This window comes from Pseudopodoces humilis, chromosome 13 (assembly GCF_049639895.1).
Source record: "Pseudopodoces humilis isolate 2021_Gansu_Grassland_sample_001 chromosome 13, ASM4963989v1, whole genome shotgun sequence".
Taxonomy (NCBI): domain Eukaryota; kingdom Metazoa; phylum Chordata; class Aves; order Passeriformes; family Paridae; genus Pseudopodoces; species Pseudopodoces humilis.
The window spans coordinates 7,429,534-7,453,899 of NC_142212.1; the positions used below are offsets into that span (position 1 = coordinate 7,429,534).

General features: G+C 38.6%; 1 protein-coding gene across 1 annotated transcript in view; it reads left to right on the top strand.

The window, feature by feature from the left end:
- CACNA1D (calcium voltage-gated channel subunit alpha1 D) overlaps positions 1-24,366 on the top strand; it is a 169,209-nt gene that overhangs the window by 141,080 nt on the left and 3,763 nt on the right. Inside the window, exons 43-50 of the mRNA XM_088062045.1 lie at positions 885-986; positions 5,809-5,939; positions 16,732-16,848; positions 18,360-18,724; positions 19,029-19,055; positions 19,931-20,080; positions 21,050-21,213; positions 23,909-24,030. Of these exons, the coding sequence (XP_087918171.1) occupies positions 885-986; positions 5,809-5,939; positions 16,732-16,848; positions 18,360-18,724; positions 19,029-19,055; positions 19,931-20,080; positions 21,050-21,213; positions 23,909-24,030 (1,178 nt within the window). The remainder of the gene's footprint in view (positions 1-884; positions 987-5,808; positions 5,940-16,731; positions 16,849-18,359; positions 18,725-19,028; positions 19,056-19,930; positions 20,081-21,049; positions 21,214-23,908; positions 24,031-24,366) is intronic.

The window sequence follows — 24,366 nt, forward strand, 5'->3', positions numbered from 1 at the left end:
AGCCAAAGACACCTCAGAAATTATTCTGTTTTCGTCTGGTCAGATAAAAACGTGCAGCACTGGCATAGTAGGAGTTCTACTGCAAGAAATGAATGAATTTCCCATCCTGCCCAAGCAAGGTGCTCCTTCCTCTCTACCTTTTAGCTCAGTGCCTTGGATCCCACAGTGGTGCAACTGCAACTTTTGTGCACTTGAAAGCAATGTTCCCAGTCTGGTCAAGGCCAGTTCTGACTGGGTTGAATAGATTTCTCTCATTTGCATTAAAGAGGAAAAGGTTTTTAAAGATAGTGGGATGTTTCAAAGATCTTTGTATTTTTACACATTTTTCAAATTTTTTTGGCCATTTTTTACTGCTTTTAGTTCTGTTTCTTCTGCTGCTCTCAGGAGAATTTGGGTTCTGCTGGTAATAACAAACCTAGAATAAAGCCCCTTGGGCATTGTTGTGTGAGAAATGCAGGTGGTGAAAAACTGCTCAGTACTCAGTTGCTTGAACTTTCAAGCCTGTACAACTGAGTAATTACTGTGATTAAGTAAATAAAGGCTCAGCTTTGGATCAAGGAAGAAGTAGCTCATAAAAAAAAAGTCATCACTTTCTGAACAATTTAAGCAGAAGAAATGACAGAGTGAGGCCAAGGTCTGGAAATCACCTTTGACTTCTGCAGTGCTCCAGAGCTGGATTTGAAAGCACAAGGAATTTGCTGTCATATGCCCTTTTTTCCCTTTAGTTGGGGCATTGTCTGCTGCATCACAAAGCGTGGGTTTGCCCCAAAGGACTTCTATCACAGTCTCTACTTTTATACAGCTAATTAATATCCAAAGGATCATTCACTGCAGCTGGTTGAACCATATTTGCCATCCTCTCTTTTGCCATTTCCTTGCCACAGGTAACCTGGAGCAAGCCAATGAAGAACTTAGAGCAGTCATAAAGAAAATATGGAAGAAAACAAGCATGAAATTACTTGACCAAGTTGTCCCTCCTGCTGGCGGTCAGTCCGATAAACTCTGCCATGTGCTGTTCTCTGTGCATGTTGGTCTTTCTAGAGTGTCAGGAAGCAAAGAAATAAAACAGCTAAATTTTGCAATTATAATGTGATTGAAGGACAACAAACAACAGCAAATTAAATACTGAGACAATTATATCCTTTTGCAGTAGACAGTACATAGAGGACTGATAAGTGAAACTTAGATCAAAATGAGAGAGAGAGGGAAAAAAATGTTATGCTTATTTTCTTACTTGAAAAAATACCTTATTAGACCCAAATACAGTCTTGATTTCAAACCATTCAGCAAAATAAGCTAGCTTGATTTCAGTGCATTGAGCAAACACCATGTTTTGTACTATGCTACATTATAGCTTATTTGCTTGTATATGTTGAATACTTCTGGGAGGAGAAAAAATAATTGCCAGCTTAAATTTTTTCTTGCCAAATTAATAAAGCAAGAAGCTAAATTATCTCAGTTACACTAATCTAAACCAGAGCCATTGCACAGATGATGGAAATGGTTCAGATTTATGCCAGTAAGACTGAGATATGACTGTGGCCCATTTAAAGAGATATCTGAATTGAAATGACACCAAACATTTGTGAGAACTACAAGGCACATTTATTAAATGGTCTTACGTGCCGTAAAATGACATGTCAATATCTCTCTTTGTAAATATATATATTCTGATATATATATTTAGCCTTTTTCAATATATACATTTTTATTACTATGCTGTAGTGTAGGTTTAGGTGACTGTTTTCTACTTGCTTTTTAAAGTTTTAAAGGTGCAGGATCTGTCTCACTGTCACTCATGCCCAGGGTATATTTACCCAGACATCCAATCCTCAGATCCATGGTAATCCCCTGGTGTTCCCTGCAGTTTATTGTACCTTCAGAGCATTATGGCAGGTCCCAGGACTGCTCAGACTCCAGCCCCTGGCCCTGGAAGGGGATGCTCAGTGCCAGGAGGAGGAGGAGGAGGAGCACTGCCTGCTCTTGGCATCACCAGGAGCAGCAGCAGCACCTCTATGGCTGGAGGAGCCACTTGCTGCTGGATAACAGTGGGGATGAAGCCAAAAATCTGTCTAAATTGGCTCTCCAAAGGGGAACTGATACTGCACATTTAAAACAACTTTTGTGTTCTACTCTGTTGTTTTTAGCCTTACACCTAAATGCTTGCATGGCATAGATGAATCGCTTTGTTATTGTTGTAACTATGTGCTTGAGCTTTTTCTGCAGCCTCTGTTCCTTTCAACTATGAGTCTTTCCGAATATTCTGAAGCAATTCTGTTTTAGGGTGGTGGCATGGAATTAGCGTTGCCTCTTGCCAACTTTATTCCCCTACATTTTTATTGAAATAGACACGCATGCTTCAGAATAGTGAGCTCTGCCTGCCTAAATCAATCTGACAAAGAACCTGTACAGATTACATTCCTAGAACTAATCTCACATAGTAATTCACTCTTAACTTCAGCTTCATTTCATTGCTGAGTATAAGCTGTGTATTTATTTTCAGCTATACTAAAATTCATTGCTAATGTTTATTCTGCAAATGTAGCTCTTCAGAGTAGCTGGAAGGCTGAAAACCTGGATGTGCTCAATTGATAGGAAATAGGATGCCTTTGGCATATAGTATAATGGGAATGTGTTGGGAAGTCCTGCAGATTTATGAATTTTCAATTCCAGTTTACTTTGTTCCTCTGTGGACCTTGTTATGATTTACCTGAAAATTGAAAATATTGTAAACCACCTAGAAAAAAAGAGAAATACAGCTAGTTTACATTCTTATGCCATAGGAGTGTAAAATAGCTTAGTGTACAATAGAAATTAATTTTGATGTTTAATATTCAATGGAAAATTGTCTATGAATTAACACCAGTGACAGCTGATAATAACATTTTCCCAAGAGAGGGAAAATTCTCTTCAATATAAGTCAACAAAACATTCAAATTCAATATGTTAAAATCACTTGCACTTGAAATTATTGAGAGGTGCAGTTTATAGTAGTTTGCTCCAGTATTGTGCTGATATTACTGAATGCTGGGTCCTCTGTGTCATGGCTTTGTCTCCAGAACACTTATTTGCAGAGCAGAATTAAATTAATCAGTATAGCAAGGGGGTTTTTTCCCCCATTGGACTATAAATAGAACTACTAGAGATAAACAATTAATTCTTGGTACTGATTAAATAACTTACTATAACTCAGTGAGACTGTTAATAGTTAGCAACATGTTTTCAGTACAGAAAGGTGAAAATGCTTTGCAAAAACATAGAATGCTAGTCAAATGTCTGATGAATGAATGCATGAGACTAGAGAGTAGGAGAAATACCTAAAACTCACTAAAGACTCACCTGTATTCTCTAAGATTCGCAGTCTCCACCTGAAAATCCGAAAATTCATTTAATCCTGCCTAGTACTTTTTGCCTCTTCCAAGAGCTTCCTTTCAAAACGATTCCTATTGCTGTCACTAATTGTAATTAGCAATTTGTCTGTTCTGTGGTCAGTTATGCTTAGCTGCCTTCCTCTACCTGTCTATACCTGGCTATATGTGTGTTACTAAGAAAACAGAGTCAAGGCTGGCTCCCCTTGGCCAGGCATCGGTTCCTGTGTGCTCGTGTCTGCAGAACGCCTGGCTGTGCCTGTGATGTACGCAAGCACCGCGGGGACACAGACAGACTTGGGCACGCACAGCCCAGCAAACTGGCGGTGCATTTGTCTGATGTGCTGATGAAAAACTGGTGCACGTCCAGAGTGGTCAATAAGGGCCCTTTGATTCTGCATCCTGCTGTTTCACAGGTGTTGTCATCTCAGGCACAGTCAGTGGTGGTGCAGTGTCATAGCCTGACGTGAGACATGCTCTGAGTGCAACCCATAGCAGTGTTTGTTATGAGTCTGTCACTTCTGTGTGCTTGTTCTTTCTGGGAGCCATTTGCTAACTCGCTTCCTTATGAGTTCTGTTCAAATACTTGAAATGAAATAGTTTGAAGGATGGGGAAAGGCTTATCTGGGAAGTTAAACCAGAGCTACGTTGCAGATCTGAACTAGGGAAGGCAAGTTTATGTTACGTGACGTGTAAGAGATCTCGTCCTAGTACAATGCACCATTAGTCTCCTGAAGAGCTGCAAAAGAAGATTACAGGTGAACATCAAAGCAAATGTTCATAAAAAGTTTATTAATGAGATTCATGGAGTCAATTAAAAAGCTTTTTATTGCTGAGATGGAATCCACAGGGTGGTGAGCATTTCTTGTGAGCTGTTCCTGATGTTTCCTGCTAGTTCCTCCTTTCCTAGCAGGAACTGGGGGGCTCTGACCCTTGAGGAGTTGTCAGAGTTTGGCAGAGCAGGCTCTTTAATATGCTAAAATATTTCCTGCAGCAGACTGGTCTCCCAACCAGTATCTTTTGAAGAAATTTTAACTATTTTTGTTTTGTTAAATTTAAAGACAAACTGCTGAGACAAGACATTCTGGGTGCATTTTCACTGCAGTTAAAGCCTATTGCACTTTCTCACATGCACACGGCCCACTTCAGACATTGTAATGAGAGGAGCTGATTTTGCATGGTAGAGGTTTCACTTTGAGATAAATTTTATCCAAGAGGTAAAAATGGATTTAAAAAGTATTGTCCATGGAATGGATTCCCTACCATCCTCTCCTTGATGACAGCAAGTCACTAAAAGAAGAAAGTAAATTTAAATTATAAAAACCAGTCATTACAGGTAAAAATAGTACTACAAATACTCTCCTTAATGAGATGCAGTTGCACATACTATTGATAAGATACATGGGCACTCTATTTTAATCACATGTTAAAAAAAGCCCATAATTTCTAACAGAGGTGTGTTAAAATGTGTCTGGGCTTGTTAGATTTTCATGCTCAGTCAAGTCATGACTGGACAAAATAACAGTTGATGCCTAAACCACACTGGCCCCTCTTTATGTGCAACAGGAGCCAGAAATCCTCTTGCCAAAATCTACCTCTGGATACTGAAAAATACGGGGAGATGGAACAGTACAGCAGGAAGGGAAATGGAACTTCATGTCAGATAACTCTAGGGGAAAAAGTGTGTGACAACAAAAGCAATGTTTTTGAATAGAAAACTATTTCTAGTTTTCTGGCAAGCATTAGTCACTGAGAGATCAAACTTGCCCAGCTGAATGATTCAATGCATTCATAAACGGGCCCATCCATTCTTAACCTGCTATGAACCAGGTCATTTTGGAATCCTCACAAGGCACCTGCCTTTGGGAACTTTCAAATTTGGCTTTTGTTCACAACAGTGACTCTGTAAAAATGCTACATTTTACTGCCCTGGCTGTTTGCCTGTCGTCTGAATTGTACTAAAGTCACTGATGGAAGTTATTTTCATTCCTTTCAGCATTACAGAGCTGACACAAGACATACACTGACAAGCAAATTTGGTTCAGCAGTGAAAAAAAAAGGCAGAGTCACTCTTATGAACATCAGTGTATGTGAGGCATAGTAGGTTTTATTTAATCTATTTACTCCAAGTAACTAAAGCCACTACTTCAGCTTCTATGTATATACAAACCTGTTTATGGTTTTGGTAGAAACTTAGAAATACATGAGTCTTGGTCAAGTACTGTATTTTCTCTTTTATCAGGATGAGTTCACTTAACTGACTGAACCAAACCTGCTTGCTGAAACATTGCTTTTGGGCCCTTTACAGGCTCCACTGTTGTAAGCTGGAAGCGTAGTACCTGTTGCACCCATCATATTTTCCCCCCAAATCAGATGTGAGTGTACAGGCTATTGATAAATGTGCTGACTTGGGAGAGATCTGTCTGGTCTGTTCATTTAGATGATGAGGTAACCGTGGGGAAGTTCTATGCCACCTTCCTGATACAGGACTACTTTAGGAAATTCAAGAAACGCAAAGAACAAGGACTGGTGGGGAAATATCCTGCGAAGAACACCACAATTGCTCTGCAGGTGATTTTTTTATGTTTTTAACTAACCATTTTGTGAGCTTACTTGAAATAGCAGGCAGATGAATATTGATGATTGTGCAATGCTGCCAGGATTTTATTTAGCTGGGACACTTTTGGGCCTTATTCATCAGAAAAGTAAAAGCTAATCCTGCTATTCTGTCTGTAACAAGGTAAGTGCAAAAGCTTATTCTCTATGGATTACTCAAAGAGTAGCAATAGTTATGAAATTTTTAAGCAAGTCTAGTAGATTAATCACAGTCTAAAGTTGCTGATTGGATAAATAAAGCTCTGAGCTATCATTTATGTTCTTTGTTTTGCTTTAACTGTTCAATTTCTTGTGTACCTAAAATGCTACAAACCGATTCTCAGGGAACTTTCTACTGTGCATTACCTCATAGTAAAGAGTGTTTTATTCAGTATCATTTTTATTAATTCTCATTTTTCTTTTTCTTTTCCACCTATGGTGAAATACCTTCCTATTTTTTTTTTTATTATTTGCAAATTGTGAATTTTGCATCCATTAATTTCTTTCATAGGAAGTATTAACATACTGCATTATTGTCACACACTGCTATCTCTTAAAACAAGCTATCACATGGAAACCAGGATAATAAATCTGGCCTTCTGTCTCTCAATAGGCCTGCAGAAAGCAGTCCATAGAGCACATGTGATCTAAAGAGCAAATTCTGTCAACTTCTTTCCACTGGTACTTTTGTAGAATGAACTTTGAAACAGGCAAATGGAAAGCTGTTCTCAAATAATTCCAGACATCATACACTGCACCATTTTTACTGGATTGGGACCTGGTGAATTTCAGTTAATGATTAGCAGTTTGCTACAAACTATAAATATGTTTGCTTCTGATAATTTTTTATTCAGATGCCAACATTTAGGAACGTGTTTTGAAAATCCCTTTCTAAAAGAGGAGAACTGTGTTAACCTGATTCAGGTCCTGTTCATGAAAACCCTGTTGGTTTGTACTTCAGTTTAGCAAAATGGTCTCTGCTGTGTTAAGTGGGTAATTTGTTCCATTCCCATTTCCTAAGAACGTCTCTGCTGGCAGCTCTGACTTCCATTGTGTTCCAAATCTCCACAAGCAGAAGAGATGCAACAAGCAGGGAAAGAGTCACAATCCTTGCTATGTATTTGTGCCCATGGCTTGCCAGGACTGTATGAACTGCATTTGCATGCCTGAAAGAAGAGAAAATTATTGGATATGGAACTGATAGAAAGGCTGTAAACAGTTGAGAGGGTAGTGAAAGATGGTGGATTTTTAGGAAGGACTTTTCAGACTTCTTTATTGCAGAAGCATTTGAGCATAAGGAGGTCAGAGTTGGTTTTGAGCCTCAGTATTGCTGTTTTCCAATTGTGCTTTTGAAGTTGCACACATAATGATGTAGAGAAAACCACTGAGTTCTCAAATGTGAGTGTGCCCTCTTGTTTAGTATCAGACTCTGCTTCCTGTTCAATGAAAAAGGGCAAGATGGAATTGGAAAGACTCAGCTCTTCCTCTCTCCTTAGACAAATATTTTTCAATTAAAAAAAAAAATGACCATGAATCTCTACTTGAAATCTGCAACATGGGATTTAAGGCATGGAACATTTTTTTCTGATTTAAACAGTGCTCTCATGGTATTAAAATGAGCTGGGCTAGTAGATGGGAAGATTATAGCATTCTTTTTCCCCTTCTTCCTCTTCTCTGCTTTTGTCTTTCTAGAAAATCAGTAGCAACTCAACTAGATTGAATAAAAATGGAAATACTGTTTCAAAGAGACCTGAATCCTGTGGTTGGGGGAAAAAAAAAAATCCCAGTCCAGCATATAAATGAATAATATAATTTTAAACTGGAAGTTACAGCATGTCAAATTCAAGGTCATAATGCTGTGTTTGTTAGAATAGTCAATTATATGCGGATGCAGCTTTAAAGCAGGGCTGGATATCTTGCTAAAAGAGATGTTCTACTTCAACAGGGAATTGATTTCTTGTGATCAATGACCCTGAGAATAGTCCTGTGGGATGTGTTATAAGCAGTTTAGTATAAATTATCAGAGAGAATCTTTTTGGCCTTATAATGTATAAAAAATTGGATGTTTCCATTTTCAACCTCTGTCTTCTAGGCTTTGTCCAAAAATTTGTATTTAAATGCTGTCAAACTTCAAAGTTTTCAAAAACCTTTGTTCTTATCAATCACTTTTGGCAGCCCAATTTATGGGTATATGATCCAATTTGTGTCTCAACTACAGAAATTTTTTTTGAAGATCCATGAAAACCTTGTAACCATGAAAATATTATTTCAGTTCTTGGAAAACGAATAGTAACTGTTTTCCCATTTATTCTCTCAAACACTCTAGGTCAATTAATGTTTGCATATCTCTCTGGTAAGCAATATACTAAGAAACATGCAGTATCGCTCTTTTACCCAGTTTTTCAGGGAAGTTGTGATGATTGTTGTGTCACTATAGCAGAGGTGCTCCAGCATTAATTAATCCAACACAGTGCACATTCACTATTGCAGCACCTGACTTTGTTATAAAGACATGAATGGAGCAACCACAGAAAAAGAATTTGTCAGCCTTCTCTCCCTCAGCTATGCCTGAGTTCCTGACACTGAAATCTGACATTAAATACAGGACCTTTATTTTTAGTTTTGGCTATGTATACCTTTTCTATTTAGAGCCTTTCTATTTTTTTTTTTTTAATTAGCAGCTTCCTACTGTCAGGGCAGGCATGTCACTTCAGCAGCAGCTTTTATTAAGTTTCTCTGAACTCAATTTCACAGTGTCTGGTAGTCATGGTCATATCACTGCTAAGAGCCCCTGCTTTCTGAACTGGAGATGAGAGCAGCAGAAGCTGGCCTACATCTGGCTGTGATTTTTTGAACTCTGTCATTTAGAACCTTTCTATATTGGAACTGCTTGCTTAGAGCTTTAAATAAGACAAGGAAAGTACTTTTACTAGGCTATTAAGAAAAGGTTTTCCAGCCATCTCATTCTTCTACTTGTAAAGAACAAGAGCAACTGTATTTTCATATTCTAGTTCATATCTCACCCCATTTTAGACCAGTTGTCATGCTGCAAAATCCTTAACCAAATCAGCAGGTAAAAGCAATGTCACCTGTTCCAATTTGTGTCAAAGGCCATATGAGCTATAAATGCTCTTGTGTTTTAGCTGATACCTGTGTCTTTCTCTTGGGGTGAACGAACTAGTTAATTAGTGAAGAACATGGTTCCTAAGGATATAATAAACCCTGTAGTTCCTGGATTATCTAGCCTGGTGTGCTGTTTTTGCATTAATTGACATTTGGTGAGGAGGGAAGAACAACCCCACAGAAATGATTTTTCTGAGAAAACCTGCTAAGAGCTTCCTCTGTGCCTAGCAAAAAAAACAATATCTGGCTAGCTCTGAGAATTGACAGCCTATTAAACCATTTAGACAGCCAGATCTGCCTCTGTGAGATTCACATTTTAAAGATGGGCAAGCCCAGGAAATCTCTCTTGGCTTCTGACTTTCCTTATCTCCTGTTTCTTGCAAGAGATGAAGAAAAACAACCTGCTATTGAGATTTACGGTCCCTTCCTAAACTTTGAGTGAAGAAAAACATGTGTTACAATTTCATAATCTTGCTGATTCTTACAGTTGGCCATGTCACACTTTCCTGCCTTGAGAGAGCAAATAGCCCCTGTGAGACAGAAGGCTCCTTGTGACAGAATCCATTGTGTTTTAATTCAAAGGACACCTGTTGGGCAAAACATTAATGGATGTTGCCATTTCCCCTGCTTTATGAGACTGAAACAGCTTTTTAAAAATTATATATATATATATATATATATATAATAATTTCTTTGCCCTCTTTTATTCCTCATACTCAGGAGGAATTTTTTACAATAATTTCGTTCTGTACTTTTGAAGACACTGAAGGGAAACCCTGTAACTGTCAAATAGCCTAAGGCCCTGTTTTTCCAAGGGAATTACACTTTTTTTAAACTAGTCCTTTGGTTGTAACCTGGGATATTAAATTGAATGCCATGCTTTTAGTTAAAACTTTTAAAAACTTGTTCTTCTTATGCTGCTGTCTCTGACAGAGCACCTTACATTAACACAGGCAGAAAAGTGATGCAGAATAATTTAAAATCTTTTATATGCAAGATAAAAAAGGTTTTTAGAACTGCAAAACAAAATCTCCACAATATTACAACTAGAGTTCAAGGTCATAAAATGTAACGTTTTCAGCAAGAATAGCACTTCCAGAAAAGGTGTAGTATGAAAGACAGGGAGCCATCCACACTGTCTTTAGTCAGCTGAAGAGAATTGCATAACACAGAGTAAAATTCTGAGCTCAGAAAGTCCACTGAGGCTTTCTGGTGGCCTACAGTAGTTGTTTTAATAAGTTTTGTTTCACCAGGTGTGGGAATAAATCTTCCCTTGGAAGTCACATTACTTAGCTGAAGATCCAGTCTGTGGACTCAGGAAGTCAGAGTGACCAAAGGAGCATGTGTAAAAATACTGTTCTTAGAAGATGTTATCTTCAGAGGGAGGCACAGAGCATTTAATTTCAGGATGAATGAACACTAGAATATACAGAATAGGGGTTTTTTGCCATTGAAACTTAGGCATTTTAACACATGAAACTGAAACTTGCATCCTTTGCCCAAATTTTTTCTTGGTTATGTGAACTCAAAACTTGTGAACTGTGTCACAAGAATGTCCCTGGCAGCCCCCTCATGTTTAGGGGCCAGAACCTCCACCCAACTCCAATAAAGGAAGCAGTTCTTTCTGACATTGGATTGGAGATGTTTGGTGCAGGAAAAGAAACCATGGAAATTTGGGTTGAGTTAGAAAATTAGAGTAGCTCGCCCTGCAAAACTGGATTTGCTTGTGTATGCCAGAGCATGCAGCAGGCAGGAATTCCTCTTCTTGCTCCACAGTAACTTCATTCAGGGTGATTTTTATTCTGTAGAGCTCAGGTTTTCCTCAAGGGTGTAGCATTCACTGTTAGCCTAACCTAGGCTGCTGTTTGGGTACGTGTCAGAGAGGAGGCAGGAGCCTAAAGAGGGAATGATTATCTGCTCCTGCTGTTAAGTCAAGGAAGTCTTTCTGCCATGAAGTTTCAAATTCCTCCTCATTCAGAAAAGTACACTTCAAATGATAAGCAACCACAGTTTGTTTAAACTTGCATATTATCACCAAAATCATCTTCAGAGCTGCAATAACAACATCCCTTGGAACCCCACACTTTGTCTTCTGCAGACCCAGGGGAATTCACACCCTTTTGAAGGCAAGAGGACAAGTGCTGTGAAATGATGGGTGAGCAGTTTGAGTCAGCTGTTTTTGCCATTTTTGTGGTGTTACACATGCCCTGAGGTCACTAACAAAAAAGGCTTCCATTGCCTTTCTTGTTCTATTGACTGATAATTATGCAGTGACAACAAATATATTTTCTGGGTCAGAAAGGGATGTCTTTATGTAATGCTGGAAACTTGTATTGAGCCAAACAGTGGTCACATTGCTAGTAAAATAGATGTTAAGTGAAGCATGAACAATTTTAATTACTTTCATCTAGCACAGAGAGGGAATGAACTAATTCTATACTATGTTTCCTATGGAAAACACTTATTGTAAAAACTATGCAACACATCTATATTTCATATCTATTTATGTGTAGCCCTCTTTGTTAATATACAAAAATAAAAGCTAAAGGATATTTTCTTTCACATCCCAAGTACATACAAGCACTGATTTATTGACCTGAGACTGATTTTGGAAACATATTTCAGATTAAACTAATTATGCTTTTTTCTCTCTGCAAACGTTACAACTATTATTAACCCTGCAGTAAACTGTTACAGAAAAAGGAAGAAGCCAAACCCTCTGGTAGGCGTCAGCTGAGGGTTGGTTTGTTGCTCAAGTTCCATTTAATTGTGCTCTCATGTTCATGTGGTGCTCTCAGAAGGGCTCAGCTCTGGCAGCCTGGGCTGGCTCAGGGCTCTGTGCAGTTGCGGCGCGCTCAGCGCTGGGAGCCGGCCTCTGCCAGGATGGAGAACTCTGGGCAATCAAGGCTTGACTACTATGTCTCTTATGTCCACTGCTATAGTGTAGGTTATTCAGCTATTTTTCTGCATGCTTATTTCCTTTTTAGAGTAGTTCTGTCATTGTATTCTGTTCATACTAAGCTCAGTTTATTTTTATGTTGAAGTGTCAGTGTAGCTGTGAGGTGTTTTACTCTTGTAGTTTTCTTTGCTCTAAAATAAGCCGATAGTAAAAACATGTTCTTTGCCTATAAATGTAATCTACATTTTTAAGGTTTACAGGAATGTTTTTAGAGTCATAGGCTTCCAGGATTGTGAAGCTCTGAAAGCCTAAGCATTTAGAATTAATGTTTGTGTTTTTTTTCCAGTTCTAGTGAGTTTATATAGCAATATACATAAATATACAGCATTGTTGTAAAGTCTGTGAAGCAAAGCTTGCCAGTGTCTTCCAGTTCCTGGTATCACTCTAAGATGGCTCAGAAGAGGAACCACTAGGTATTTTACCGATTGGAAATAGTGTAGGTGAGAGTGATATTATTTAAATAAGGGTATTGTGCTTGCACTTCTTGAACTAAGCTTAAACTGCATCTATATGTAGGTTGAACCATATCTTAAAATGGTTGTGGACTGAGTTTAGGTATATGGAAAATTATCTTTTTGTAGTTTCAGTATTTATGAGCATTTGAATTTTTTCTGAAATTCATGACTGGAGTCCTGCTTTATACACAGATTTCTTAATATAAGACATATATTTTAAATGGTGTTACTCTTTTATGCATACTGTAGATGTGGGAAGTTGATTTAAAATCTTTTTGGCATTTGTAAAAAGCAGACTTTTCAAAATGTTTACATGTTTAACTTCCAAATGTTTTGATGTTTTGGTGTGAGGTGCTTTTCAAGCCCCTTAAGGCATAAATAACCTGTCTAGTCGTACAGTTATTTGTCATATGATATCTTTTCTCACTGAGGATGAGGGACTCCTACATTTCTGTTATTTCTGCTTTTGAAAACACATCTGTATTGTCTCAATGGTCTGTCAGAGACAGAAGCATCAGTCATTGTCTCTTGAGATGCTATTTAGGACCCAGCACTGGTGTATCCGTGCTTTGTGCCATCCAGAAAACATTGCAGGTGCTGTTGTGCCTCCCGAGCACAGCTGCACAGAATTACCATGTTCATCTGAAGTCATTCTGGGCATTTATGAGAAAGCCTAATTAAAGACATTCTTGGGTTTTGCATGTAATTATGTTGTTCAGCATTCTGTGTCACTGCTTTGCTAAGTAATCTTTGGACTGATACTTCTCTTTCTCTCACCTACAAGATAAAAAAGATTAAGCAAGGAAGGAATCAAAAACTAAATTTTGGATAAACACTGTGTCTGAACAAGAAATAACTTCTTTTGCAAACTTCTATTGAAATCTGTAGAACAGAGTTAGAGCCATGATCAAGGGCTGTGAGGAAATAATTCCTCTGTAACACTCAAATTTGACTTTTTAAATATTCATGATGCTTCAGGAATGTGGCACATCTTGAATCTCTATATGTAATAAAAGTCTTACGAAGTTCTACTTAGGGCAATAACCACCTCCTAAGAACTTTAGCAGTCTTAGTGAAAAAGAAACAAGCACACCTCTGGCAAGGGTAGACAATTCACTATCCAGGCTCTCTTTTTTTGAAAAGCCCCATCTGCTCAGCTTTTATCTCTGATTTAAATGTAACAATTTTTAGAACCTCACAAATGAAGGGCATGGAGTGCTCCCACTGCTCTCTTGTGTTTTACATTGTCACCCAGGTTCTTGTTGGGTAGACTGAAATGTGCAATGTTATGTAGGGAATGTGTATCTGAAGGACCCTTCTTCCCTGTAAACTAAAGAAGAGATTTGGGGAAGGCTGGTTTGATATTTGTTTGTGCTCTTTTGTTTAAGAGATCTTTGGTGTTGAAGCACTTGAAGGTAAAGTCAAGTGTTTGATCAGTCCATGCTGCCTCTTCAGTCTTCGCAGAAGACATTAAGTGTGGCTCAAAGAAGGGATTTTCCTACTGACATAAAGGTACCAATTCCTGTGCTTTTATGTCAGTCCCACTTTAGTGGTAGTTGACTGATTTAATGAAGAATTGTCTTATCAGTAAGAGCTCAGAATGAGCATTTGTAACATTATGTGGTGCTCCCTGTCATAGAAATGTTTCTTAGATTACTTAGAAAGCTGTTGGATTGCACCAGGTAAAATGAGACAGTGAGTGGGAGCAGTCATTTTGAGGAGAGAGTTCACAAAATTATTGTAGGTCGTTCATTAGAGCAAATAAACTGAGGAATATTTCAGTTCTGTAGACTGGTGTTGCTTGAGAGATTCAGTGCTGGCTGTGAGTGAATAAAGCTGCTGGGTTTGATGTAACTAACATATACCTTTGTATATCATGAGCCAGGTTCCTCTCTTCCCCTGCTGACTGTAAATGCAAGAGGTCTGTTACTTGGAAATGAGTACTGCTGGAGAGAGATGAGATGATAAAGGCTGCCTGCTTTCTCTTGAGTAAAGGAGGGGTAATTCACCAAGAAGTAAGCCAGAAGGCAGTTAGAAATGTAATCAAAATTAAATTACTATTCAGTGTGTTGCTGTCAAACACGTGGCTTTTCTCAGCTTCCAAGCATATACTTGTGGGGCTTTACCACAATTTGGCAGACAGGAGTATGAGCTAGTAGATTTTGTCAGAGTTAAATTTTGTCTGGTGCTGCTCTCTGACAGTGCTGTGTTCACAGAAGGGCACAGCTTGAAGGCAGCCCAGGCTGGCTGAAAACTCAGAGCTCTTGGGCAGTTTTAGAGCAGCACACTCAGCCAGAGCTGAGAGATGGGCTCCTCTGGACAATCAAGACTTTGCTGTGTCTCTTATGTTCAGTGCTGTAGTGTAGGTCTATTCAGGTATTTTTTTGGATGCTAATTTCCTTCTTTTAGCAATTTTAAAATTGTATTCTGTTGATACTAAGCTCAGTTTATTTTTATGTTAAAGTGACAGTTGAAGGTTTTTTCTTTTTAGTTCTCTTTGCTCTAAAGTCAGCAGGTAGTGAGTGTGAAGTGCAAGTGGCTCTTGTAGCTAATGGTCAAATAAACAAAATATAATAGCAGTCCTCTAGTAAATAAATACTGTCTTTGTCTCTGCTAAGTAAATAGACACCTCTGGTCTTCCACTTGAATAGCTGTACTTCAAAGTGTTAATTTTTCTTCCCTTTAGCACCTTGCAAAAGGATGACATTAGCAACCTTGCTGAGGTTTTGACTGTGCAATTAGCATAAAAGTGGGAAAAAGCACAATGTATTCATGAAACTAGTACTGTATATTAACTCACTAGTAAATGATTTTTAGAGTCTTGTTCAATTATAGCATAACTCTCAAAGTTCATCCCTGAGGAAGAAAATGGAATTGCCAAATAGATGTAGATAGTAAGATTAGTCAAGCACCTTTTTCAGGAAGGGAAATACTGGAGTGAGTGAAAGCTGAAGTGGAGCCTGTAGTAAGTAAATCTACACCATTAAGGTTCAAAGCTTTTTGGTTCATCCCTTTCCAGGTTCTGATTGCCCACACTGCATAAATGCCATTTCTCCCCAGCAAAGCAGCTGTTTCTGTTTTGAGCAGAAGTTTTGAGTGTGCTCCTGGGAATGTGTGAAGAAACAGCATCAGTGAGACCAAGCCATGTTTGGGGTCCTCCAGGGTCTCTCAGCTCCTTCTGCAGCTCTGAAACACACAAAATTCTCTACACATCCTCATGCTCCCCCCAGGGCAAGTAACATGCAATGTCAGTGCTGTGCTGGGACAGCCCTCACATCTCCTTCAAAAATGCTAAAAAAGAATAAATCAGATTTTTAGATCATAATAAAAAATTGAGCCAAGTGCTGTGCAGGATTTTTAGTAGTGGAAGTGTAGTGGTAGTGAAGGGTTAAACACACACACATCTTGGATTTCTTCTGAACCTGACAAGATGAAAGAAGTTGCTGGAAAGCAAGAGATTGTGTTTCTTGCTTTGGACCATAACAGCCAGACTTAAATCAGGAAAAATGTCTCCTTGTTGCAGGAAGGCCTGTACAAAGCACTGAGTTCTTGGCTGAGTGGTGTATGATGTCTCTTTCCTCCTGATGTGCAGGTCTGTCCAGGACTGTTTCAGCATTATCCCTTTTCCTAAATGTTGCTTGTGGTAGCAAACTTGAGAGGAATATGAAGCGATGTACACCGAGCCTCTGCTGCTCCAACTCAAAGGGTTTCTGTCCTAAACTGAAGCTTTACACCAAATATCTGCAAATCATAGTGCAGTGCAGATGAGCTGGAATTATTTCACTGCTTTCTTTTCCATCTGAGCTCTGCTAAAATTGCTGTTGCTATAGCAAAGATCTCCTTGCGTTTCTTTGTTGACACAGGCTGCAAACATGTTTTGGACATTGAATATACATCTCATTGAAATGCATTTTATTATAGCTCTTGCTGATTACTTACACCTTTTAATAAGATTAATTTTTCTTCTATAGTGGTCCATAAACATCAGTGGTGTTTTAGTCAGTGTCTACACTGTGAGATAATAAAGACACGATCACCTCAACAGGGTGGTACTGGAATATATAAAACTTTTTATTAGTAACAGTAAAGGAACTTACAGCAAGGTGCATCCTCTGTGGATGTCAGGATACAAAAACTGTTAATTGTCCTTTAAAATAAACTTAACACCTGTAATTAAAGAGCAAAAAGGAATTTGCTTTCCTAATGTATTATGGTATTGTCATTGATTTAGGCAGGACTAAGGACACTTCATGATATTGGCCCAGAAATACGCCGAGCTATATCCTGTGACTTGCAAGATGATGAACCAGAGGAAAACAATCCAGAGGAGGAGGAAGATGTTTATAAAGTAATGTCAGAACACAACCATGTGAATTGTTTTTTGTATAATATGAGAGTAAAGAGTGACCTTGAATATGAAATAATACAATATTAGTAATACTTTTAAACCCCTCAAATCAGAAAATATAAATATTTTATAAATAAGTATATTTTATATATAAATCTATAGAAATGGTAGTAACAGGACACTTGCATTTCTTCATAAGTTTAGAAAGCAGTTCCTGCAGGGTGGTTCTCCTGCCCCTAATTATTTCTCATTAATTCTTATTTTTTCTTGAGCAAATCCTATCAAAAGGCATGAACCTTGCCATCTCAAACTTTGATACTAGCAAGGCTGAAACTTGTATTTACCTCTGCTGTGGTAGATAGGAAGAAGAAAATGAAAACATGCTAGCAAACTACAGCAGACAGGGAGTTGTGTATTTTAAAATGGATGCATGGGTTTACATAGAAATCAACTAAATATAAATGCCATTTCCAGTCCCATGAGGGATCTCAGTAAGAATCAATCAGAAAAAAGATTTGGTTTCCTCGTTATCCTATTTAGTCCTAAATGGTGAATGTGTAAATTTGGTGTTATAATCAGAGGCGGTCTGCAAACCATTTGTCAGCCAGCAAGAAAACTTTATTTTTCCCAAGCATTTCATAAGAAGCAGATGTAAAATCATGTTTCTGCAGGAATTACAGCAGAAGCCCCATAGCTTGCTAGCGTCCTCTGCAAAAAGGAGGACGTGGCACTGGAGACAGTGGCTCAGCTGCCATCAATAGATGCATTTCTCTGCCAACCATCATTACCTCCTGTCTTCTCTAGATTGAGCTGCAACTCAGACTGCTGTCATCCAGGACCCACACCTGGCTAGACAGGGAGGCTCCCTAACCTGGGTCAGGTGTCCAAGAGAGCTGCATGTCACAGTCATAACTTAGCACCTCATCCTCCCTTTCACCATCCATTACACCCCCAGGGCTGATGAACAGAAACTACTCTTTCTTATACCTCTGCGAGAAGAAAGAATGGGAGCACTGAAGCTGAATGTTCCCTACCTGGGATTTGCTTGCAAGCTGTTGCATGGCACTCCATCCTGTCTGAGTGAAGCCTGCTGCAAACCGGGGCTCCGGGAGAGCAGGACAGAGCTCCACCAAAGCCTTCCCAAAAATTCAGCAAACATGTCTCTTTCTGAGGAAGCTGGTGCATGTTCATGTATGGGAATCTAGGTTTCTCCTGCGTAATAAAATGTGGAGAAAGCTGGATGTGTCACTTTTAGTTGTGTGGAAAAGAATAATGATCACGGCATACTGTTTATTTGACTCTGAAATACAATATTGTCATCACCACAATCACATCTCTGTCACTTCAGGAGATCCCATCTGAAGCATCATAAAATTAGAAAGAAAAATCACAGGTTACTTGAATTGCTACTTTTCTATGCATGTAGGAGAGAAAAGTCAGTTGTCACTGTCAAGAGCATGTTCTGTTAAGATACCTGATATAATTTTTTTCTTTCTCTTCCCCTAAAACAGAGGAATGGTGCCCTCTTTGGCAACCACATAAACCACATTAGCAGTGACAGACGAGATTCATTTCAGCAGATCAACACCACACACCGTCCCTTACACGTCCAGCGGCCTTCAATTCCCTCTGCAAGTGATACTGAGAAAAACATGTATCATCAGGCAGGAAACTCTGTGTACCACAATCATCACAATCACAACTCGGTAGGAAAGCACGTTCCAAACTCAACAAATGCCAATCTCAATAATGCCAACGTGTCCAAAGTCCATGGAAGACATGCAAGTTTTGGAAATCGTGAGCATAGATCTGAAAACAGTTACCGCTCACACTCCAGGACTGACCACGAGAGGCGCAGACGGCCAAGCAGTCGGAGGTAAACTTAAATACATCCTTGTTTTTAAATCATTTATAAATACACTATAGGAAATGTTAGCTAAGTGAAATTAATTTGAATCTTCATTTCTGTTGCCTTCTGATGTATGAGCTGTTTTTAAAGTCTAGCTCTGATGAATGGGAGATGCATAAAGATTCACTGGGGTTTGAAAGTAGCAGCTTTCTTTAAAGTGAATTCATTACACTGTGCTGTGTTACAGCACAGACATTGTAATCACTGAAGAATTTCTCTAAATGACTTTTTCTTAAAATATTTTTCTCATTTTCATGGCCTACCTGGATAGAACACGCTACTATGAAACATATATTAGGTGAGTTGATATTTTTATGACAAAATTGGACAGGGAGTTTTTCTTCTTCCTTTTTTTATTTTTTTCTCCTTTCCTGTTTCATTTCTAAATTAACTGTATAACAGTGCATGTGCTCAGTAACTCAAGTGACAATTTTTAAGTCAATTTTTTTACTGCCCATTTTAAAAGGACAAACTTTTGGTAAAGTTCAAAATTATTCAAGTCCTTTTGAAAGTCCAGGCAGGTTTCTGCAGTTTTCAACAGGCTAAAGATCACATCTGATTGTAGCCCTTGTTAAAAATTGACTTACCAAGACTGGAAAAACCACTGGTGATAGCTTTGATAAGTGTTAATGTGTACATTTCCTTTCATAGGAGACCCAAAATCTTTCCTAGTCTTCTGTCTAAATATTTTCGAAGACACTTTTTAAAATATGAGGTGGATTGGCTGAATTGAAGTGCATTGGTAAATGGGTGCTCAGTGGTGGTTTGAGTGTCTAGATTTGCATATCCATTTCAGATTTTTTTTTTAACACTTCAGTGAGAACTTCTTAATAGTTGAGCCATTTGACAAACCTCAGGCATTGGAGAGAGGCAGTGTTTTTCCAAATGACAGTGTGTACCATATAAAACTATCTAGAATGTATTTAATTTCACTGAGCATCCTTTTATTGTTTTTCTGTTGCACCACAAGGAAATAAAGAAGAAGCAGATACATAATTCATGTTCTGAACTGCACTGCTCTGCACTGCTGTAACACCACATTCTGAACTAGAAAGCTGTTAATGCTTGTCTTTTTCTCTTCCTCTTTGAAGCACATTAAAGGAGCTCTTATACAATAAACAACATATAAATGATAAAAATAGAAAAAAAACACTATTTGGTTGCTGCTTACAGATCTGACACTGGTGATGGACGCCGACCTACGATTCGCAGGGAAGAACATGAAGTCCAAGACTATTGCAATGATGATCATTATTTGGGAGAGCAGGAGTATTACAGTGGAGAAGAATATTATGAAGATGACAGTATGTTGTCAGGAAACAGGTGAGGATATTTGTTTCATAAAATATTGTTGTTAAATAAAAATATTTGTTAAATAAAATAGCATGCAAAAATATTCCAGTATTTTAGGTACACAGATGTAAAGGCTTCACTAAGTACACTCACACTGCAAATTCTCTAATTAAATTAATACTCCACAACTGCTGAAATGGGAAATGATGAGTAGGAACAGAGAGTATTCCAAAGATGTTTCTCTTCTACTGAATACATTCAGTAGCATCTCAAAAATAATCTCCACTTCAGTCCATTTTTTTAAAATTTTCAAGTCTGGCCCAGAAGTAGAGGAATTTATTGCAATTTTATCTTAGATGCAGAAGTGCATATGCTCAAGTGCCAGACATGCTTAATTCTCCTCCTCCTTCTCCTCTACATTCACCAGCTGAATTCTGGTAAGATTGGCACCCTAATCTGCATTTGTGTTGGTTTGCATAAAGGCTGAGATTTGCATGAAAGCTAAATTTTACAGAAGCCTCAGGTCACTTATTTTTTTGTATGACAGTTAGCATCAAGTAACACCCTTCCAAAATCTAATTTTAAACATGAGAATATCCAGAGTGTAAGAAGCTTAAATCCATTCTGAGCTTCTGCACCTTAACCAGGGCTCTCAAGAGAGCATGGCAGGACTAGAAGAGAGTATTTATTTTATTTTTTTAAGCAACTGAGGTCTTATATTTCTGCCTGTACTGGTAAGATTAAATTAATTGAAAATACAGTATGATTAAAAATTTAGCCTAAGAATTGACCATGTAACTTTACTAGTACAAAAGTATATGCCCTCTCTCAAAATCTTACAGAAATTGGATTTTAAATATGAGTTGCGCAATTACAGAATGCAGTGGTTAATTATCTTGCTGGAGAAAGAGTATACCTGAAAATTAGAAGGAAACTAATTTTGGAACTGTTTACAAAATTTCACTGAAGGAATATTTTCTTTTTTGTTTTTTAATGCAGGCATAGATATGATTACCACTGTAGATATCACTGCCATGACTCAGACTTTGAGAGACCAAAAGGTTACCATCACCCACATGGTTTTTTTGAGGAAGATGATTCACAGATGTGTTATGATACAAAAAGATCTCCTAGGAGACGGCTGCTACCTCCAACACCACCACGTAAGTACATTCAGGACAATTTGCTTGCAAATCTGAAATAATTCAAATGCATTCAGACAGATTCCAGTTTAAAAAGGCTTTTTAAAAAAAACCTTGGATTTTAAGCATCTTATTTCAGATTTCCATTGGTACTTTATTCTGCTATCTCAGGAACAATGCTTAAAATTCTGTTTCTTCTGAGGGAGAAGATGTTTCAATTTATAGAGATAGCACTGTCAACAGATGTTTTTTCCTGTTTCTTTAATTTTTATTTCTTCTCTTCCTTATATCTGCATCCCTTGGTTTTTCCTTATCTCAAGAACAATATTGCATTATCTGCATTTCTACATTTCTTCTTATCTACATTTCTTCTTATCTTGTAATTCTGTCTTTATGTGTTCCAGGCCCTAGAGCAGAGATTAGCAGTGCTAATCCTCTGGTGAAACCAGGCACAGACTCAACATTCTCGGGTTTGGTCTTTGACCTCTGACACTTCACAGAGAGGAAGTCCTTGGGGTGGCACTACAAGTGCAAAAGCAACCTCTTTTTAAGGTTTTTTCTTGTCTCAGAGATTCTCAAGTGTACTGAGATAATTTTATATCTGGGCTACAGTCTCAGACTGTTTAAAGCTACAGAAAGCAGTGGTAAAAGGCAGCAGCAAGATATATTTTTATACAATAAAGGTTGCATTCTTCAGCAATACTGCCAGTATTAGATCCACACTTTAGGCTCCCACCTCCTTATGACAAGACTGGCAATGGTCTCTGCTGTTTGGATTTCTGTCCTTAAGGCGCACAGGGGCAGAATGAGTCTTGCACCACGGAGAGAAAATAACTCAGCTGAGCAATAGTGAAGGGTACAGAAAGCTGCTGTCTTTCAGTAGCAGAAGGGAAATACATCAGATGAAGGAAGGACTGTGAAAGGAGACCCCTGAATATCTTTCTACAGGCTTTTCTGATAGCAGAAGAATTTTAAGCCAAAGAAGCAGATAGGTGCTTTGCATATCCATTTCACAGATTGCAGGAGAAAAGCCTTCATACAGAAATTTTCTTGGGTCTGCACATGAAAATGTTTTGAGTGGAGGGTTGAAGGTTTCCTCTAACTGCAGTCTTGGAGATAAAGTTTTAATGACAGTGTTTGGCAGTCATTTATTTAGCGGAAGTTATGCTTTTTATCTCATCTACAGGAGACTAGGCTAAGGTACTAGATAAGAATATTTGATATCCCAGGATAAGAGGACCTAGTTCTGATCAAAGTTGCATAAGGGTAATTTAGGAAGTCTTTGACTTTCACCAATGTAATGGCATAAGAGCAATTGGTGTCAGACCTCCTGTCATAACTATTTATTTATAATTCTGGAAAAGAGGTGAGAGATTTTAGCAGCTCAGTATCTAAGCAGATTTTAAAGAATTTCAAATCTGTTATTTGTAACTAGTGTATGGACTGGGAGGAAGCCTTGATCATCTCACATAAATAAAGAAAGAAAAAGAAAAAAAAAAGAACACGGGGCATTGCACTAAACAGTTCCTGCTAGCATCTGATTCAGTCCATGTGAACATAACATCCAGTGCTGTCAGTAAACTGAGCTCTGTGTCAAGCTTTCTGGATGTTTCTGTACCAAACTCATCTCACCACTGGACTTGAGCAGCTTCCAGAAGTGAGGAATGATTGAGATTTTCTTTCAGCCTCTTCTCTGCAGAGAAGCATATGCAAAGAAGTGCCTTGTTTTGGATGAAGGGACTTTTGGATTGCATTTTGGTATTGGGAAATTTAGCATATTAGGATCAGGAGCTAAGGCTTGCTTTCCTGTATTTGGATTTGTCATAGAGACAAGGGAGAGATCCACATTAGTTAGACAGAATCACCTTGTGGAGTTGCCTATTTTAGTTCAGTGGCTCTTTGATAGTATCCAGCATGAAGTGTCTGGTGACAACTGTGGGGTGCCATAATTCCATGGCACTACACTTGATACAGCCAGGTTCTCTCCAGTGTCCCACTCCAGTGCTCGCAGCTGTGAGGGTTGGTCTGGATTCCAGCTGCAGCTCAGTGTCCAGGCTTTCTGTGCACTGAAGCTGGCACAGGGGAATGGTACCCGCATGCTTCCCATCATTCTGCAGGATTTCAACAAGATCAGCTGAAACAGCTTCACATCAGCCAAAACATCTTGATTCAGTTGAGAGTTCTACTTTTTCTTTTCTATCATGAAAGTGCACATAACAGCAGGGACAATGGAGGATTGCTGTCCTAAGCAGCAGAATAAACATCAGGAACTGACAACCTGAGTTGACTTGGACACAGTTTTATATACTGCACATTGCTTCCAAGGAACTGGAGACTTCAAATTTCCTTTGGGAAATCGGGTTTGTTAGAACCAAGCTTGAAGCCATGGGGGGAGGGAAGAAGAAAGTCACAACAGTTTATGGCAAAACTCTGCAGCTGAGTGTCTGAGCCAGACAGCTGCATCAGACAAGCTTGTTTTCTGAAACAGCTGCTTCCAATTTTCCTATGTTAGGTTGCTTCTATGATTTCTACCTTGGACTGCTTTTGCTTATGTGATTAATCTGTCCTTTATCTTATAACCAGCCATATTCTATTAGCACGACTTGTTTCTTACCTGTTTTTATTTGTATCATAGTTCACTTGCCCCAGAATTCTGGAAATAATAGACTTTGAGAAAAATGTTTAGTTTTTCTAATGAATTATGGTTTCCCTGTAGCACATAGACGATCCTCCTTTAACTTCGAATGCCTCCGCCGACAAAGTAGCCAAGATGACATTCCACTCTCTCCTAATTTTCACCATCGCACGGCCCTGCCACTTCACTTAATGCAACAGCAGGTAAACTCAAACTCTTCCTTAACTAAGAGTGAATGACATCTTTCCAGCCTCCACTCTGCGCTCCTGACTTTCACTGCTGTTTGAAGCAGAACCAGTGTAATATTTGCTAGACACAAGGCTTATCAAACATCGACCTTGTACAAAACACAGAATGAGTAGCCTGCCCCTTTGACTCTCAGTGTTCAGAGTCACCATGCCCTAAATTTTGACCAGGACTGCATAATACAGCAGCTGTCTATTATTATTTACCTATCTCAACTCCATTTGTTACAATTTGCAAGTACAAGATAGACACCTTCTGAGGCTCAGTGCCCAGCTTGGAAAATTCTGTCAGCT